We start from the raw sequence: 21,160 nt of genomic DNA on the forward strand, positions 1-21,160 counted from the left end.
GACGCGCGCGCGCACACACACACACACACTTTTCCTCTTTCTTTTTCTTTCCTTTTTGTTCACATTGCGTACCACCGAGATCTCCAGAGAACAAGTCTTAACGAGAAGAAAACTTTTAAACGTACTCGGCTCTCTCTCTCTTTCCTTGGCGCTACGCTTAGCATCGCACTTTTATTCCCCCGCAAATGAAACGCGATAAAAGGGAAGCTGGTTTGATCGAAAAACGATTTTATTACTCGGGACATTTTGTGAACGGGGAGTAGCGTAGTATTAGTCGTTGTCGAGATTCTTTGTCTGGAACAAGAAATTGATATTTTTAAAGTACGTTCTTCGACCCTTTTAACGTTACAATTCCATCACTATTAGAAAGTATATTACATTATATCACGGTACATATATTTTTATTTTGTTTTATATTTTATTATTATTATTATTATTATTGTTGATGGTGGTTGTTATTGTTGTTATTTCTACGCATTTAAAACGAATGGAGGAATATTCCAGGAATAATATAATAGTAGAGGAGTAATATACTCTCTGCCAATTTTTCGTTTCGAACGAAAATATAAGTACAAATTTTCATTTGTATAATGCGTAAAATACAATAAATAAACATACTTTACGATCGAACGACGAAAAGAAATCTTACGCAACGCGGTTCGAAGTTAAAAGTTTCGTTGTTTCTCGTTCCTATCGATATTTGAGAAATCTTTCTTAAACATCATCCCAACTCCCAGGTTCATTTCCATGGTTGCCATCAAAGAAGCACGAAAGAAGGAAGAAGAAGTACATTCGATATCATCGGGTCTCGTTCATCGTCTTGGCAAAAACTACCCTCGGGTAAAAGAATAATTGCCCCTTGATACGCGCCGATACCCCACCTACGGGGATGCCGGCCTGTAATGATGTTCGCGTTCGTTCGCGAACTTAGTTCGAAATTAAATATCGAGGCGAAAGAGGGTGGCAGGCATCGCGGCAAGGGGATGTTAAAGAGAAATCCCGAGAGTAAGGGTGGTGGCATGGGCGAAGGAGGCTTGTCGTGCACCTGCTCTTTTCCCGGACCGCCGTGATAAAAATCAAACTGGAAAACAAACGAGGAACAGGATCGTATTATAAAGTTTATTAATCGATAGACGATGCGCGGCGAGGGTGAAAGTAGAATTTCAGGGATCGCCCCTATCTCGTTACGGTACGAAAATTAAAATTGCAGTACCAGTCGAGATAAGAGTACGAGCGATTAAACTTTTATCCAATTCTACTTACCATTTATTACCGTTGCGATTCCCCCCCCCCTTCCCCCCTCCCTCCCTTTTATCTTCCCGACGCGAAAAAATCGACGATAAACAAATCCGAAATAATTATTAATCTTTTTTCTGTTTTATCAAACTTTCAGAAACTTCGACCTACCGATCCTCCGATTTTCGAAATAAAACATCTACTGATTAACGAGACTGGCACGCAACTGGTATTATGGGGTAATCTAGGCCTCGTCATCATGGAACTTCCTAAGAGATGGGGCAAAGATTGCGCGTTCCAAGGTGGAAAGAAGGAAATACGTTGCATGTAAGTTGCGATCAAATTTACACATCGTCAAATATTCAATCGCGATCGTTATTATCTTTATTCTCTTCCGTACGAATACATCACAAGCTTCCTTCAAAACATATCAAAAACTACAAATTGTCACATTATTGAGATTTTGTCTCACTATCCCGATATCGAAATATTATAAAATCAAGTCATATCCCGAGAGATCGTTTCTCGCCGACACAGCTAATTATTATTACACTTAATTTTATTTTACATTCTAATAATATTTGTTTTTGGAATAACGCTCGATGCTCGAAAAAATATACGATCATATATCATGATCCGTGATATATTAATCTTATTTCTTAGCGTAGATGAAAATCCGCTCTACAATAGTTACTTTATTGCTGAAGGCATGAAATAAGTTTAAGATTCTGTATGTATGTGTGTGTGTGTGTGTGTACGTGCCTATACGCGTATGAAATAAATATTTAACGCAAATGAAAAACATATTCGTTCGTTCTTCTTAACGAATCGAGAAAAATGAACCTAACGAACCCGCTGAATCAATCTCTCCTTGAGCGGAAGTTTACAGACCAAGAAATCCGACTCCTAAAAAGCGAGATAAGGTAGACCGCGAATAATAAATCGCACTATCTGGCTTCCTGCACCTCCGTAGCTCCTGTGGGCGTCTCCTAATATCCTGTAATTAAGAGGGTGTTACGATGACGCTCGAACCCCTTTGGCCTCCCTCTTATGGAATTAAGGTGGCTTTACTCGGTTAGTTTTCAAAAGTTCCAGGCTCGGAAAGCACCGCTGAATACTAACCGCCTCATCAACGACACATGCCACCGAGACTACTGCCTTGTGTAACATTACCCTCCCCGCCACCTCTGTCACGGCGGCATCTCCGCCTTCTCCTATCTAATCTTTCGCAATTAGCCGCGAGTTTCGAGATTATACCTCATGTTCCTCCATACCTACTTTTTCCCAATACCTGCCTTTCGCCCGATCCAATTCTTCAACCAACGTAGTACTTCCCTACGTGTGTATTCGTATTTCCGAGCGAACTTTTTCCCAATTTCTCGTCCCTTAGCATCTCGAAGAGATTTTCAAAAAGTGTCCTCCACTTTTATTTCTTCAGGATTACCCATTGACACGGGATTGCGTAACACATTGCGACGCGTCGTTATTAAGAGGCGTGCTAGAAAGTGAAAATATCCGAATTAAATTTCATCTTAAGTCTAACAGAGATATTCGAGTTAAATGTATAAATGTATAAATATTGGACAATAGGAATAGAGGACGAATCTTTCCGATGTGAAAATTAATAAAAACCGAAGGAATTCGTTTTAAATTCTGTAAATTCTGCGACTTTATATATTTTTAACGACGATCGATCGATCGATCGCGATTCATTTATTAATTTTTATTTTTAATTTAAGTAATTTTTCGATATATCTTTTGCCCTTAATTCTTATCGGATATCGGTGGTTAACTGTTGTAAAAGACGGGAGAAAGACGGATGAAAGATATCGCGAGGGAACGAACGGGAGGAAAATTGTAATTAATTCGAATTACGATGGACGACGATGCTACTTAATTCAACGGTGTAAAAGGGTAGCCGTGGTTTCTCTCCAACTTGTCTTTTGCATTATAATTTCATAATAAGTCCAGTCCAGAATAAATGCATTACCTTCCTGCCGACTTCCCGCTAATTCATAATTCCCAAGTTTTTCCGGAAACGAACGAAACGTTTAGCCCCATGAACCGCGGGGCAAGCTGAACAAACTGGTCAAATTAAGAGCGGCAGTTTATGCTAAAGTTTTTTCGTTATTTCACTTAAGCGATTCTACTTTGCTCCCCGACACCCGGCCGCACACCGAGGATCGAGGGAATTTATAAGGAACGCACGCGTAACCCCCCGTTAAATGTACGAAGCAAAAGAGCCACGGAACACTTTGTAAGAGAGTCGCAGCCATTAGAACGAATCTCGGGGATTTAATGTCTCCTTCCTTCCACCCGGCTTAAACATACCTAAATGGAGTTTATGCATTATTGCCCGTGAAGTTTCCAGTACCGCGGACAGATATTTGCGCCCGAAGAACCGAAAGTTCAGACGTTGCGCCCCAAACCTCTCTTTACCTTCTTCTTCTCGCGATGAATCGCGATTTCGATCTTCCGCTCGCCCGACTCGAATCCGTGTCCCGACTTTATCGAACGCAAAGTATAAACGTACGTCGTTCAAAATGTACGCGATACCATAAATTCCACTCGATAAAACGTCGTAGTATCATTTTGCCACGAGGATTGAATAAATCGCATTTTACTCAATTTTGTTTTCTAATAAGAAAAAAATCGAGCAATTTTCAAACAAATATTTGCGAAAAATGAAGGAAAAATAGTTTCGATACGGGGAATATTTCGGTGCATGCTCATCGGCCAACAGATCCCAAGCTTCGAAGCGTGGAAAACCGAGCGACCGAGCTTTGGATTAAGCAAATGACGGCAATAATAGTGATTATTCGGATTATGATATCAGAGTGCGAAGTGGGTTCGCTTGGACTTACCAGCAGCCACTAACTGCTACGCCACCAAATCCCGACTTCAAAGACACCGGATTAAAACTATTACCACTTCCTCCACTCTTCGGCCTCCGCCGTCCAAAACCTCTTCTTTTCTCTTTCTCCCTTCTTCAGACTTTCTCTTCGAAACTTGCATTTTGCGAACGACAAAGAGGGGACCTAAGATTTTATCGGCCTCCGCTCTTTAACCGGTTCATTGCAGAACGACATTTTTTTTCTTTTTTTTATTTCTGAAATATCCAAAATATAAAATTAATAGATCCAAAATATATTTGGATATTTTTACATCCTAATTATATTATCTTAAACTCGATCTTAACTTCGATCCACTCCTTCATCGCAACGACTTGTTTTTCCATCGGAACGAACATCGAAGGCGCGAATCGAAAGAAAACGAGAAAAAAGTGTAATGTATTCGCGCGTATAATTTGTATCGTAGTAGATAAGTCGCAACGCGTGGTATCGCGAATCGCGGTATTAATTCGGGAAACGGACTACGAAAGTCCGTAGCAGCGTAGTTATTTCGTGCACACCGCACCGCACCGGTGGTGGAAGATGGTCGCCTGTTGGTTGGCTCTCGCGGCTAATTATTGTTTTAAGGATTACCGTTATGCGTTTATTATGCGGTTTGGGACCACCTCTTCTACCTTAATATTCGCTAGATTTTAGCTTCGGCCTACGTACACGAACCGGCCTACGTTTATGAATAATTTTCACCTCTCGCGCCACTCAACCATTCCACTTTCGACGAACGATTCCTTCGAATCGTCCCTCGAGTATCTCGCCTCGTAAACCTCTAATGTCGCGTTCTTGTCCGAGGATTCTATTTTTCGAGATTCTCGCCTATATACTTGTTTTCGCGAAAAAGAGGGACGCAAAAATACAATTTGCCTCTTTTTCTTTTTGCTTCTTTTTTTTTTTTTTTTAATACGTTTAAGATATATTTCGAAATATATGCGAATATATGTATATGTGAATCGAGAAAGAAATCGTTTCTTTTTTTTTTTTTTCCTTTTAAAAATATTAATATTTTAAAATGTAAAGTATCGTAAGACGATACTTTTATTTTTCGCATCCGTAAATGGATATTTTGCTAAAATCGAAATAAATGGGAAAAAATTGGATCGACGAGGAGATGGAAGAATTTGGGAAACGAGATCGCCAAGAGATCCGGAAGCACGTGGCGTACGTGCTACGGAATATTTTAGTGGCACGCACGGAACCACCGCGACTAACCACCATCCACCCTTTGATTCGGGAAGGGGTGTTGGAGAGCAGCCTCGTATCTGTCCCGTCGCCGGTCCCGGCCACCGGCGACGAAAGGGGATAGGATGCGTTTATTTAAAAAATGATTTAACCTAATGGTTTTACATATGTAATCCCGATATAAAGCCGAGGCTAATCTCGGAGAACCACGCACGGTCCACTCGTACATTCGGCCCACGGTAATCCACATTCGCGTCCACCCATCCCCCACGTGTCTCCACTTCCGCATCGCCACCCTCCTGACCTGACCTCACCGTTCAAACCTCCCCTCTACTCCCCCTTTATTCCTTTTTTTCGGCCAACTTTTTTTCGATGAGCAAGCGTTAACGAAAATCACCGCTTTTCCAACATAGGCCGCTGTGTTTTCGAGGGGGGGGGAAGGGTGAGGGTAAATCGGTAAGAGGGGCGTGTTTGCGAAGGCCGAGCATAGGGTGCGTCGTGCTCGAGCACGCGTCGGGATGATTTAGATGGTCCCCGATGATATCCACGCCTTTTGAAAAATGTCACCACGCCGAGGAGAAAAATATAGAAACCGCGTGCGACCATCCTCCCCACTCCCCATCGTCCGGTATGCGCGTCGCGCTTTATCAGCCCCGCACCGCGAAACTTTATTGCCGGCCGAACGATATTTCTCGTCGAATCAGCGGTTAAAAAAAAAAGGAAAAAAATAAAAAGGAAAAAAAATAACAAAAAAGGAAAAAAAAGAAAAAAGAGAGAATGAAACGAATAAACGGCGATCAACGAAAGATTAAAGAGGATTCCAATTCGTCGCTGTTACATAGGACTTTTTATCGTATCTTTCGATAAAGATTAATTATTCTTATCCTTATATTAGATGATACGAATCGTTATGCATCATCTCGATATCGTAATATTCGCAACAAACAAACGATACAATTACGTTGGATAATTATAAACGCGTGTCAAAACGCGCTTTCTATCTACGGTTACGAGGATTCGAATCTCGAAGATTACTAACGCGAACAATGCGGGCCTTAAATGGCCTTTCCCCGCGTTTCCTCGCGGGGTTTGTCGGCAATGCGAATGAAAGAAAGTTGGCATTCTATTATGCGCGCACAAACGTGCGCCAAGTTGGCGCATGAAAACGGAAAAAAGGGGAGGAAGACGCGGGCGTCTACGCCGTGGAAAAAACACGCACTTGAGTAATCGCGCTACGCCTCCAGGCATCTACAACCAGGCTTCTCTTCTAATCAAAGAATTCCGGAACAGCCGGAACGTCGGTGGAAAATTTAAATACGCGAGACGCATTTTGGTGGTCCGTGTCGTCATTGTCCTGGACGTCGTCGTTGTCGTCGCGTCGTAACGAAATAAAACCCGACTGTAAAAGAGAGACATCTGTCGGTTCTTTTAATTACCGCGGTACGTGTGCCCAGGTAGAGAGGCTCCCGCACCGTGGACCTTACATTTTCCTTCCTTTTCTCTTCCTCCCTCTCCACCTTTCTCACTCTTTGTCCCGAATGCCGAGCTTTTGTCGCTCCTTTTTCCTCACCCTCCGATCCTTCCTTCCTTCCCACTCTATCAGATCTGGCTCGTTTGCATGATTTCCGCCGTGTCCGAGAATCGAGAATTCACGTGACAATCTATCCTTCTTTCTTTCTTTCTTTCTTTTTTTTTTCTTTTTTTCTGATCGAGGGTATAGTATAGTTAGGGAAATTTTTTTCTTTTATCCGATAAGTGAAAATTCAAGCGAAATACGATACGAGTTAATAAATTTGATCTGAAATTTTTTCCATCATCACCGATTATACCGATATAGATACAAATAGAAATACTTGCGTAATATCAATATTTTATTTAGATGTCAAATTTGATCGAATAAAAAAGTAATTGACAAAAAATATAATTAAAGACAACAATTAAAGATATATAAATAAATATTTGTTTCTTGATCAAATCCCATTAAACTTTGGCGCTGTAGAACAGTTTTCAACGACGTTTATATATCGTTCGATACACAAAGTGATTATCGATATTCATCTCTCGCGGATTGATTTTAGCTTTTCGCGATAGAGATAAAAAAGGAGAGCAATCGTCAGGCTTAAGAACGAAGAATTTAGGTATTTCGAGTGTGAACTGGTTCGCGTCGCGGGCGGAAGATCTAGAGGCAGGGACGGAGGTGGAAAGTAACGGGGAAGGAAGACGGCGTTGGAAACCGATGGCCGCGATGAAAGCGCGACGCAACCTCGAGAATTAACGGGCTTAGTTGCCGACGCAGGTGTCGTCGGGAAGGCGAACGCAAGCGAGAGCCGAATGAATTACGACAGGAGCGTCAGCCAGCCCAGCGGAACGTTGCTCGTTATATTTTGCGTAACATCCCGATTTTATGGGCCATCCTCACACCCTTGTTCTCGCGTCTTCCTTTACCATCGCCCATCCACGAGCCGCAACAAAGATGCCAACTATCCTTCTCGCCACTCTTTTCGCTTACGCCTTGTCAAAATTCAGATTCAGATGGATTCAAATCATATACGAATCGTTGACGGGCGATACAATGTCGATACGATTTAAAATGGATAAGAACGTCTGCGTCAAATGATTTTTATATCATCAGTTATCTACATGATAATGTATCGCGCGAAAAACCCGACGATACGATACGTTACGGATATAATTTTCACGATTGATTTTTTTGCAAATTTTTAAATAGTTTGTCGAACGAAAGAGAAAGAAAGAGAGACAGAGAGGATGAAGAGGCGCTTCGTTCGCCGAGAGATGGAAGCATCGTTGATTACCGATACCTCGTCTTTCATCGCGTAAACGTCGTACACAGCGGGGTTAACGAGTTATGTCTAATCTATGCATCCGCTTATCATAATGGCTCTCGTTATATCGTGAGCATAGCTTCCTAAGCCCGGTAAACCGTACCGCCCCCTCGACTACCCTGTTGTCGTCGCTCCCCTAACCACCCTCCGTTACGTGGCATGCCACCGCGGGAACGTAATAAAAATATTCCGAGTAACCGAACGATATTACGTCGTTACGGGACCACCGAGCGGAATTAAGTACTCCACTTTCTTACCGAATATTCATGTCGATTAAATAAGTATCTGCTACTTTCTATTTATGTCTATGTCTATACAAGATATTTATTTATTTTTTTTTTCGATCACGATCTAGTAAAAGTATCATCGAGTATACGAGTATTTGATTCGACAATGGAAAAAAACAATACGAAGCGTATTCAATTTCATTCGTGTCTTTCATTTGTGATCTTATTTCATCCCGTTTATATAAATACATGATAAATAGATTAATCAAAAGCATATAATGATATGCACGCTATTGTACAATTTCTTACGTACTGAACGTTGAATTTTTTCTACTGTTCAACAATTGAGCCGAGTTGAACAATTATAAGACAAGATAATCTCGATGGCTTACATCGCAAAATTTTTGATTTTATTTCAACTTATGATGCGCGTATGAAATTTTGTTCATAATCGGTTGCTCGTTCGTTTCGATCGGAACGAAAAATGAAAATGTATTTCGGTGGATAACGCGACGAACGAAAGATAAGTAGTAACGAACTCTCCCGTTTTCCTTCTCGGCGATAAATCTCGGCGAGAAAAAAAATCTATCCGAATCTCTCTCCCACCGGTCGCTTAACCTAAAAATTCATCAGATTATAAAGCCATTAATGCTCATACGCGCGACCGGATTTCTCTTCCGGTCTTAATCATGGTCGAATTGATATCCTACTCGGTAGAAACTTTGATTACGTTTCATTTCCGATTTTCATCCGATTCGTCCGATCATCCGCTTCTTGCTCGCTGTTAATCGAATCGTTTTGCCGCAAAAATTTCGCGAAAAAATTCTCCCTCTCCTCCCCCCTCCCCCTTGCACGGCCTTCCCCGAGATAGAATCAAAGACAAGATTTCGCTTTCTTCCGAAAAATTCAAATAAAAATATGAAAGAGAGAAAAATGGTTTCGAGTAGATGCGAGAATGCGGGAGAGGAGGGGAAAACTGTCAACGGTAAGATTTTAGATGGAGCAAATTCGAAGACAATTGAACGCAGCGAGGTGGAAGAAAAGCGAGCAAGTGAACAAACAAGCTGGGTAAATTATCGGGGAGAAGACGGGAGGATTAAGCGGGGTCGGTGAAAAGCCGCGACGGAAGCGCGCAGGTAACTTAAGCAGGCAACACGAAGGGAAATGCTAGAAGGACGGAAAAGTTTCTAGAACAAAATGATACGACATCGCGTAAGATCCGCTTTGAAGTCAGGTCCGCGCCATTCTTTGTACAAATTGGAAGGAAAGCGCGGCGTAAAAAGCTCCGCTCCGCCCGAGGTTAATACGTTTATGTAGGAAAAATTATTTTTAATTTTTTCTAGACCGGCTCCGACGAGAGAAACGTACAAGTACGCGGACGCGAGCAAGGGTGTGGCAGAATGCGCGGCACCGCCGTGTAAGAATTTCTTAATTAGATTCGAGCAGCTGCCCGTGCCTCTCTTTCTTTTCTTTCCGTGATGGCTCACACCGCCGCGCGTATAGCCGCCTCTTTCGCGTGCTTCGCGTCGAAAAATTCGAGCATTATTAGACATTTTTCTCCTTTGAGATAATGGACCCTGTCAGATTTGTAATTGAGACTGTAATGAAACAACATACCTGAGAATATCATCTTCAGAGATTTCACCACCTCGGAACGCTATTCGATCTAATAATCTAAATTGTTCTTCGATTATCCAACGATCCCGATGTTTCACGCCTCGATTCGGATCCAATCTCATTTTTTATCCATCTATCCATCCATCTTTCAATTATCCATTTCTCTCTTATATATTTATTCTCCCATCGTTCAATAACAATTTCGTTCTAATCCTCTTATCTCTCCGACATTTTTATTATCGGTTTTTTTTATTATCTTTCATTTATCATCCATTTCTTTTTTTATAACTCATCGTATATTGTCGATTCTCTATCATACGATACGATAATTTTCAATTTTCAATCTCCTGATCGAACGATCGAAATCCTTTTCGAAAAGAACGCTCGTCTTGCTACTGCTATTTGGTTACAAATTCCAAGGGGAAAAGGGGGAAAAAAAAGAAAAAAAATGAGGGAGACGACGAAAGATCACGATGAAATTTCGTAGTATTTAGAAACGCGTTGGTGATGGTCGTGGTTGATGGGGATAGGGAACACGTATGGTCCAGTGGTTCGCGTAGGGGTGACCATAAATTTTGATAATACCAAAATTGTGACAGAACGAAGAAAAATCCCCGCGAGGCTGCGGTGCAAAGTGCGAATAAATCGTTGCGTGTGCCTTTGTCAACGAAGCATGAAAGGTTGGGCGCACAAAAGGTGAACAGAGAAAAGCGACTTGGTAGAGGGAAAACGAACGAAGAGAGGGATGCGACGCGAACGGAAGGGATGGGAGGAACAGAGAGGAGGGGAGGGAGTGAGCCGAGGCGCTGGGGTTGACCACGTCGTCTGGTTTTCGACCGACTCTCTTTCTCTCTCTCTTTCTCTTTCCCTCTCTCCCTCCTTCTCCCTTCCTCCCTCTCTCTATCCTCTCCTATCCCCCTCTCCCTATCGGTACGTGCGTGCGTACATTTTTATCAATTATTAAGAATCCTGGCGTGCTTTTGCAACGGGGCGTTGGGTAACGTTGGGTGATGGTAAAGTTGCTTTCGTCCTTGTCGTTAGTATATCCAGTGTAACCAGTCGTTGCCGACGATACCCTATGCCCATCGATTTTTTTCTTTCTTTTTTCTTTTTTTTTTTCAACCCTCCTCATCCTCTTCCCCTCCTCGTTCTCCATTTGCGTCAAACCCCTTTCTCCCGCTTTTTCTGCCTGATTCTCTCTTTTTCTTGCCTCTCCTTCCCTCCCTCCCTCCCTCCTTCCCCAACCCCTTGCCAACGCTGTGCCGTGGACATTAATAACGGCCACGGCTAACCACCGTCAACCCCTTTTACCAGCGTTACCGTGTCCAGCCACGGAAAGTGCGAGAGTAATAATAAAATATACGAAATGTAGGCGACCATCGTCGCCGCATCCCGGCGGCTCGTCCCTGTGAAAAACAAACATCGTGATGCTTTGGTGTATTCCTTCGTTACGCGCCGAGGGTACGACGATCGTGAAAGATTAGGGTAATTTGCGTTAAATAACGACACGTCTGAAAAACTAAGCAACGGGACAACAGATGTTAACGTTGCTTTCGACACTTTGTTCGCTCTCTTCCAATTACGCGTATCTTCGATATAAATAATTTTCTTTTTGAAAAAAGAAAAATCGGCCTTTAGTTGTCGACGCGAATGCATTAAACGCGAAATTAAAAGTTTTTTTTTTTATCCGTCAAAGAAATAATTATCACTTTAAGGACAAAACGGTATTTCTTTTCTCTTTTTTCTCTCTTTCTTTTTTTTTTTTTTTTTTTTTTTTTTTTTTTGAGAAAATTCATCGAGTTTTGTCAATTTAACGATATATATATATTTCTCCCCCATTTATTTAAATTTTAACGAGTATATGCCCAAAAAACGGATGTCCTCGGACGAATGAACGAGATATATAAAGATGAAAAATTAAAAAAAAAAATTTTTTTCTTATGCTTCAATAATCTTTATCTTTTAGACTTGAATGATTTCTTCAAATTTTCGATTTTTTTTCAATATAAATCTGTAATATAAGCTTTATTGTACGAATTATGATCGTATTATTATATCGCTGTGTTTGATATTAAATGTTGTTGCGTCATTCGTTTCCTTTTTTTTTTTTGTTCATTTCATCAGCAATCAGAATTAAAATAAGTCTAAAATCTTTATATAGCATGATGAAGACGATTTTTCTAACGAATAGATTCCCTTATATTTTATTTGCCATATTTTTTTAAAATTTTTTAATTTCTTTTTGTTTCTCCTTTAAGAAATGGTTGAAGGGAGTATTTGTAATCGATTAAATAAATAAATAAAAAATAAATTTAATCGATATCTAGTCCCTTTTCTCTTCCATAATGTCTGTGACCATCACGATATGACGAATGAGATGTCAAGATTATCGTGAATCGTTTTATTATTATTATATATATCATAATCATTCGATGATATTATTTATGAATAGCTCTCATTAGATGTAGGACGATATGAATAATTATGGCGTTTGCATGTTTCGTGATGGATAAAACTCCATGTCTCGATCGCGAAAGGATTTTTTCAAGATTAATAATTTTTAAAAAGTATTTTACGTACAAATAAAATTAGATTTTTTTATGCCGCAAACAATTGACAATTATGGAGAACGTTACATTACCCTTCGCGCGAAAATTTGGATAGATCGATCACTTGATATAAACGTTCATTCGCAGTTATCGGACACGCGATGTCTTAATTGTATTTAATAATATGAATATTACCATTCCTACTACGACAACAAATTTCATCCAAATTTAAAAAATTTGTAACTCATTTTAACGATATTTTAATATAAGTCATACTAGAATAAATAAATGATATTAAACGATATCGTAAAACGATAAGAGATTCATATTTATGCGTATGTTAATAAGCATCTTTATCCTTTTCCATTTTTCAGGGTTTACAATGAAACGATAGATATTCGAAAAGCAAGATGGCATCCAGGTTCTACGAATGACTCTCATTTGTTAATTTTAACATCCGAAAATACATTCCGGTAATTAAAAAATATTTTTATTCAATAAATAATAAAATTTTTATATAATTTTATCTTCTTCTTCTTTTTCGTATGTAATTGACGTGTAACGTTCATATTTTCAATATTTTTTATCAATTATTTAATGTTATCAAAATGTTATTTAAATTTTTATTTAACGCGATAAAAAAATTTCATCTAACGCGTACAAAATTTCTATCGTTAGATATCTAAAAGTAGAAAACATCTGAATGATATATAATTTTAATTTTTTCGTAGCTTGTACGAATGCGAATTGGGTAACAAGCCAAGGCTAATAAGAAGTTGGAAAGTTGGCCGTGTACCGTTCGGTTCACCATCTAAAATACCAGATTTCACCTCTTTAGGCGATACAGCGGTGGATTTTGATTTCGCTACACCTACTCTCTGTAAACCTGAAATGTTCATCGGTAAAGATATCAATAAGGTATGGTATAAAAATATGAAATATTCGTGTACATTACCAATTGTGAAATTCGACTAAAAATTATCCATAGGATAACGTTGTCGATTGGAATCAAATTGAATGGCCCATTCTTGTTCTACGTGGAAATGGAGAAGTACGCATTGTTCGTGGCAACATATTACACGATACGTACGTCTTTCTTTTTATCGTTTTATTCGTCCTACAAATTAATAAAATTGGATGTTAGAATGGATTGTGAAAAAAGAATTTATTTTAATCAATTAATCAAAACTTTTTTAAAACGATATAATCGTATCATTTAAAATATATTTATAATGTTTATTTTTATTTTATCAAGTCATGAAAACCCAGTGGTATCGGAATCACTCTCTATATATCCTCCAGTCGACGACAATTACGGAATAGATTCCTGTTCCATAATGTGTTTACAAACTACCCCTCCGATAGTAATTATTGCCACGTGTACTGGAAAGATTTACCACGCGATTTTGTTGAAAGATGAATTGATCGATGACGATAACGATAGAAAAGTGAGTATATTTGAAATATAAATATATAATAACTCTATATACACGCTTTTTAAACTAAGTATTGAGGAAATACTTTAGTTTAAAATAACTTGTTATAAAAATATTTAAATATTTAAATTACATGTTTATTTACATGTAATCTTTAATAAACAAATATTATTAAACACAAAAGATTTATCGAAAATATATCACGATCAATAATGATGCACAAAAGATAGTGAACATGATTGAAAAATAGCAAAATAAATATGAATTTAGTGACAAAAATTTATTCATAAAATAATCTTCTTGCAGAAATGTATAAATATTAATGCTAAATGTAAATATTAAAAAAAAAAATAAGATTCGAAATTAATTGATATTATTTAATTCTTTGTATTTAATGGATAACTGTGAGTTTCAGTCTTGGTCACAATATGATTCTACGTATAATCTTTACACACCAGAAGAGGCTTTATATGTATACGAGTGCGTCGAAATAGAATTAGGTCTTTTTTTCGCGGATGAAGATGAAAAATATAATTGTCCGATACATATTCGCGCTGACAAGGGTAATAGGTCAAGGTAAATTTTTACGATTGAACAATGAAATGAAAACACATATTACATCGATATTTCTTCTTTTTACTTTCATCTATCGAATATCTAATATTTCTCAAACACTTCTTTCTTGTTATAAAACTTATTAATAATTGTCATTTACCAAATAATTCAAATAAAATGTATCCTACATTTATCATTTAATATTGAATATCGAGAAAATATTTTTAAACCTATAAAGTAAAATATCGCGTTACATTCTCTTTTTTCATCATCTCTCTCTCTGGATTCATTATTTATTCTTAGAATATAAAAAAAAAGAAAAATACATATATTCCATTATTGAACAAAATTTATTCGTAGGTATTTTTGTTCTCATAATGCTGGAATCCATATGATTAGTTTACCAATGGTTTCTCAATTACTGGAATACATCAACTCACCAAAAGGTAAGAAAACAAACCATTTTTTATTTCTGGATATCTTTTACGAATATTATTCTATAATCTCTATCTGTAAAGATCAACAGTAAAAATAAATATTAAATATTAAATGTAAAATAAAATTTTATTATATATATATAGTTGAATTTTTTTTCATTTAAACATTAAATGTTTCTAAATAAATTTTTCTTTTTCTTTTTTTTCTTTTTTTTTTTTTCAGAAAACGAAGATGCTCGTTTACCATCACTTTCGAATCAATCCAGTTCGCAATATTTAATTTGTAGAAGAACTAAACATACACAAGCGAACGAATCTACTCCAATTCTTGGATTCGGACTTCTTCAAGAGCCATGTGTTTTGATAGCTTTGTTACACACTGGTGATATTGTTGTCCGTTGTGTTATCGATCTTTATTACTTTCCAAAAATTGAACCGCCAGAACCTGTAATTGATAAAAAGGAAAAAGTGAGTAATATCATTGCCAATTTTTTTAAATTATAATCCATTAATAAATTTCTGAAAAGAGACCAATTATTATATAGTTAATAATATTAATAATAGAGTTAGTATTATTAATAAGTTTAATTTTTTTTAACAATTAAAAAACTATATAAAATCTTCTTTATTATTTAAAATTTATTATTTTAAACTGATAAATAAAATAATAAGAATAAATAATATAAAAATATCGAATATGAAAAATAATGAATAATATATAACAATAATATATACATATTATATATCAATTATAAAATTCAAATAAAATAATAAAATAATAAAAATGTTCCATTATAATTATTATTATTATTTTTTTTTTATTTTTTAATTATCTTGTATTATTTATTCATTGATTATTTTTATATCTTTATTTTCTTATTCCATTAGCTCAAATTAGCTAAAAATATCTATTCAAAAATATTGAACAAAAAGTTATCATTTATTTTTTGCATTATATAATTTTTTTTTTGTGTATGCTTGGGGAGGGTTGTAATTTAAAGAAAGAAATTAGATTTAAAAATAATAAAATATATATTCTTTACCTATTCTTTAAATTTTTGCTCAAAAATATATATAATAATTATTATATCACTTAATTACTATTTGAATATTAAAATATGCTTAAAATATCTTTTCATACATTTTTTTTAAATAAAAAATTTAAAAAAAAATCTTTTATAAGTAATGAATAAAAAAAAAAATTATGATTTAAATTTATTAAAAGAAAGAAAATCAAAAAGAGAAAAAAAATTATTCTATAACTTCTATAGCTTATTCGAAAAAATTGTTTGTTATTTCGTAATTAATTATTATATCACGTATAACATAGAAACTATAATGCATAAAGACATAATTATACTTTTATATAGTAAATGTATATATTATTTTGTATTTGTCGACCGGTTTCACGTTTATTTTTAATAAAAAGTCAAAAATTTTTATAAAAAAGAGATATGGAAATAAATTGTCATGCCGAAATTAAAACAAGATTAAAAAAAATTATTAAGAAAAAATAATATTATTTTTTATATATTTTTCATATTCATATTATCATATTTTTCATTATTTTTCAATAACTAACTAATAATTAATATTTTATTATCTAAAGGTGAATAAAGAGGAATTCGACGTGTACATAAAAAAATTATTAAAACATGAAACATCACAACCCCTTATCAAAGTTGGCTCGAAATCTCCACGAGAGAGTTTACAGGTATTGAACGAATAAATTATATTTATTTAGATAAAAACTAAACAAATGTTTTTTATTATTAGCTTTTATATCATGCAACGGATATTTTTCGTAAAGAACATTTTGTTAAACATGACACTGTACGAGAAGAAATCGGTAAAAAGGTGCGTGCGTTAAAAGTAATGAAAATCCAATTACTTAAAGATCTAGAGACTTTAATAGAAACGAAGAAAGAATTGCATCAAACTGCTGAACGATTGGCTGAACGTTACGAAGATATTAAAGATGAACAAGAGAAATTAGCACAAAAGTAAGTATTTTATTCTTTTATTTTTAATCGCATTAGAAAATATTTGCGAAATAATTTAAGGGGGGGGGGGATGCGAGAGAAAAAGAGAGCATATTTTATTATCATAAATTTATAAATTTGTAGAGCAAAAGAGGTATTACGATTAGTAAATTACAAGGAACCTTCTATGACTCCTATAGAAAGAGCAGAAGCAGAGGAATTAAGGAAAATGGAAATGAAAATAGAAGTAATGAAAATCAGACTTTTGGATTTAAAGAAAAAATCAGAACAAATTGGACATACGGAGAATAATGAAAGCATTGAAGATAAAAAAGAAATTGTTTTTAAAGATGATCAGGAAAAAATAATCAAAAACACTCTTGGACAAATGTATGTTTTCTTGTGTATCTTTATAAAAATATATTAATTAAGAATGTAAATGATAAAATCTATTTTTTTTTTATTTTACAGGGCAAAAGATATAAAAGAATTAATTATGGAAGTTAAAAAATTCGAGGAAGAAGTAAGTATTTAAATCGAACGATAAAAAAAATATTAAATATAAAAAATGCTAAATAATTGTAAAAATTTTACTATTTTAATTTAAAATATAACATTTCTTACAATAAAAAATGTTTTTATTTGCAAAATAATTTATTATACTAGCTATACATTTGTATTATTTAGCCACATTATTAATGTAAAGAATACTTCTTGCGTTGAATATCTTTTTTAAATATTAATATAGAATTTATTTAGAACATACACATATATCAGTTTTAATAAAAATAAAATCAACATTAAACAATAAAATATTAAATAGAATATCCTTATGTTATGTCTCAATTTCAAGTAAATTTATCAAATATGCAAAAAAATATACAAAAATGAGAAAGATAATAACTTAAAATCTTAAAGTAGAATAAGTCAGTGTTTAATAATAATTGAATAAATGAGCAAAATATTTCTTTATGATATTTTTATCATTATTATGCATTGATTGAAAAAATTAAAATTGTATTTTCAAAAATTATTTCCGTATAATTTTTGATAGTAGAAAGAAGAAAATCTTAACAATATATCTGTTTGTTATAATCACATTTCTTTGACCATCAAATATTGCTCAAGGTACAAAAATATAATGAGAAACATCATTAGAATCTTCCATAACTTTTGATTGCAGCAATTTAATTTCGAGTCTCAATTTCTCTTTTTCCATTTCTTGCTTTCGTATCTCATTCGAATAACAGTTCATTTGTAACTTTAACTTGTCCTTTTTAAGTTTCAACATTTCAGTTTCATGATATAACTTTCCTTTCTCTGCACGAAGAACTGCTAGTTGTTCCTGAAGTAATTGAGCACTAGCTTCATCTGAAAATATTACTTCAGGTGTATCGACATCCGGTTTTACTGTTGTCGTTGATTTTGAACCGATTATTTCACTCTCAGGTTCACTATCAGGCTCTGCCTCAACATTTGTTGCTTCTTTCATGATCCATATTCTAGAATCTGCAGTATCATCAAAAGTATTTGATGGTGATTTTACTGGTTGTTGTTGCGATTGAGGTGTAAGAGATCTAGTAGTTTGTTGTTTCGGAGATGTAGATGTTCCTTTTACTTTTTCTATATCAGTCGTAGACGCGATGGTTTCAATATCTAGAATCGATATTATTATTTATATCACGAGTTCTTTATCCTATCATACAAATAAAAACATTGTTATCAAATACAAATTGTTACAAATCAATTCATATTACCTCTAGTACTAGGAGATTGACTACCATCTACAGTATGTGACAAATGATTATTACAATAGGTATTAAATTCTCTTTCATCTACAAAAACAGAACCATCAGCATTTACGATGGATTCAACAATTACAGATGGATCTCCATCTTGCATTACTAACTCCCCTACAATTTCACCATTTGCTGCTATAATATCCCCATCATTATTTGCCCTTAATAATTCTCCTTCTGTTGTATCAATTTCATCTACTACTTCTTCTTGAGTTAATTGACCGCTATAGGAATCATCACCGTCATTTCCTTCGCTTACTTCTAATTCGGTTGGCAATCCCTGAAAAATAATTTTTTTTTTTAAATGTATTATTAAATTCTAAGAATTAAATCTTACATCTTGTCCCCAAGGAGATTCTTGTTCCTTTTTCATTCTTTTTATCGTCTGTGCAATTTCATCTTCAGATTCAGAATACATTTTCCTATCATTATTTTTACCTTGCATTTTCTCTATATCATGAATTTTTTTAAACAATTGATATGCTCTCTCAGGTGTTATATTCCTCTTTTGTTTATTGGCTGCTGCTATATTAAATAAATCTTTGGATCTAAGTATTTTGTTTGTTCGTAATCGTACATATTCTTTCAATCTTTTACGATCAATATGTAATTGCATAAGATCTTGTACTTCCTGCTTAATTTCGCCACATAATTTCCTTTCTTGTGGAAGATTCTTAAATAATTCCTAATTAAAAGGAATAAAATAGAATGAAATACAATATATATATTGAAATACAAAATTTAAATCAATATTATCTTTTTATTATTATTTACCTCTGAAATTTCATGATTATGTTCATTATTGACACTAGTTACCTCTAATTTTGTACCATCTTTGGATGCTCTTAACATAATATGAGCAGGACAATTTGTTCTTATCGATCTAAGTGAAACAGTGATATTTTATAAATATATATTTAAAAATACGTTTATTTATATCTATTTATTTCAGAATAATTGTAATAACGATCTAATGTAAATCTAATGTAATAATTTTATAAACTAACTGAGATTGTCTTCTGCCAGCTCCACGAGGTAGAAACTTTTGACCACCATAAATACAAGCATATTTGACCGAATAATACTTTAAACGCTCGCTAATGGGACGAGCAGTTTTCATATGAGCTCCACTAACTGTTCTACTATCTCTTCTCCAATAGTGGACTAGGCTACGCTTTGAAAATTTCTCCAATTTATGTTCCAATTCTTCATAACTATCAAACATTTCCCCCAAATGGAAAGATACATCTTCATCTTCCACAGTATTTATATCCATTATAAAAGATACAATTAACAATCTATTTTATAAATCATCATGTATTATTTATTAATCAAAAAATATATGTATATATATATATATATATATATATATATATATATATATATATATATGTATAAAATGTATAAAAAAAGTTAAGTATTCTATAATTTTTGTATCGTTTTTATATATCGTTACATATTAAACAAAAGCCAACATTTATCTATTAAAATAACTAAATTTTGATTTTATAATCTGTAAAGACAAAGTACGATACATTAAAAATAAAATGAAGGTTAGAATACATCGGGACAAATAAAATAACATCATTAAAATTTTTGTTTGCATTATTATTTAATTCGACTTCTATTAATGAAATAAATCTCGCGATAATAATACAATTCAAAGAAAAGCATTGTTTTTCTTATTCAAAACTTTAAGGTTAGATTTAAATTTGATTGGCGTGGTAGAAGCCAAGACGATGAAACCGTGAATACAGCCAGATAGATTTACTCAAGAGCCGGACAAAGACGGGCGGGATTTTTTGTCTCCTACTTATTTTCAATCTTTACAGTATGCGACTTACGTCCTATCATATTTTCTGTAGCATTCCTTCTTGCTTTTAATGTTTTATAATATTCAATTGTCACGAAAACATGAACCTTGATTTTACGCCATTTCTAATAGAGGACAAGTGACTGAACTACAGCGCAACTGTTGTAATTTATTCTCTATTCAAATATTTTTTACATTTTATATAATTAAATCAAGATTAAAATAATTCATTTACTTTTCTCATGTAAATAAATTCATCTATAATTCTTTAAATTAATAAAAGTCGTACAAAATTGTTGTATGACGTAATAACCTATCGTTTAACATTACAACAAAATAACAAATTACCAATATAATTTAAAATAATACTTGTTAACATGTGTGATGTGTATATATGTGTGTGATGTGTGTGTGTGTGTGTGTACATACATATACACACATATATCATATCCACGCACGCACGCACACACAACACACACACACACACACACACACATACACACATATATATATTATTAATATACATTATTAAATTTATAAATATTATTATATTGATTTTTCAAAAAATTTTAAGATATCTT

General features: G+C 34.5%; 2 protein-coding genes across 3 annotated transcripts in view; one reads left to right on the forward strand and one right to left on the reverse strand.

Moving 5' to 3' along the window:
- Nucleotides 1–17,541, forward strand: part of LOC726338 (nuclear pore complex protein Nup88) — a 56,295-nt gene extending 38,754 nt beyond the window's left edge. The window contains exons 2-13 of the mRNA XM_001122083.5: nt 1,394–1,563; nt 12,932–13,030; nt 13,289–13,475; nt 13,546–13,643; nt 13,813–14,005; nt 14,409–14,569; nt 14,909–14,994; nt 15,209–15,453; nt 16,595–16,699; nt 16,762–16,988; nt 17,112–17,357; nt 17,439–17,541. Coding sequence (XP_001122083.2) covers nt 1,394–1,563; nt 12,932–13,030; nt 13,289–13,475; nt 13,546–13,643; nt 13,813–14,005; nt 14,409–14,569; nt 14,909–14,994; nt 15,209–15,453; nt 16,595–16,699; nt 16,762–16,988; nt 17,112–17,357; nt 17,439–17,502 — 1,881 coding nt within the window. The 3' untranslated portion in view covers nt 17,503–17,541. The remainder of the gene's footprint in view (nt 1–1,393; nt 1,564–12,931; nt 13,031–13,288; nt 13,476–13,545; nt 13,644–13,812; nt 14,006–14,408; nt 14,570–14,908; nt 14,995–15,208; nt 15,454–16,594; nt 16,700–16,761; nt 16,989–17,111; nt 17,358–17,438) is intronic.
- Nucleotides 17,542–18,048: 507 nt separating this feature from the next.
- LOC100578257 lies at nt 18,049–21,006 on the reverse strand. Of its 2 annotated transcripts, none has more exons than XM_026441171.1 (6): nt 20,611–21,006; nt 19,774–20,064; nt 19,541–19,649; nt 19,104–19,451; nt 18,725–19,046; nt 18,049–18,623 (listed from the first exon to the last, which is right to left on the reverse strand). In XM_026441171.1, exons 2-6 carry the CDS (start codon nt 20,040–20,042, stop codon nt 18,091–18,093), a joined length of 1,581 nt encoding a protein of 526 aa, XP_026296956.1. In that variant the 5' UTR covers nt 20,043–20,064; nt 20,611–21,006; the 3' UTR covers nt 18,049–18,090. The 2 variants fall into 2 exon arrangements, with proteins under 2 accessions (XP_026296956.1, XP_026296957.1); XM_026441172.1 differs by lacking the exon at nt 20,611–21,006 and adding an exon at nt 20,302–20,319.
- Between the last annotated feature and the right edge of the window lie 154 nt (nt 21,007–21,160).

The sequence above is a fragment of the Apis mellifera genome, linkage group LG6 (assembly GCF_003254395.2).
Source record: "Apis mellifera strain DH4 linkage group LG6, Amel_HAv3.1, whole genome shotgun sequence".
NCBI lineage: Eukaryota > Metazoa > Arthropoda > Insecta > Hymenoptera > Apidae > Apis > Apis mellifera.

Coding starts and splice junctions, on each gene's coding strand:
- LOC100578257 (XM_026441171.1), bottom strand. CDS start 20,042: ATGGATATAAATACTGTGGAAGATGAAGATGTATCTTTCCATTTGGGG. Junction 19,650..19,773: donor GCTGGCAGAAGACAATCTCA/GTTAGTTTATAA, acceptor TGTTTCACTTAG/ATCGATAAGAACAAATTGTC. Junction 19,047..19,103: donor AATCTCCTTGGGGACAAGAT/GTAAGATTTAAT, acceptor ATTATTTTTCAG/GGATTGCCAACCGAATTAGA.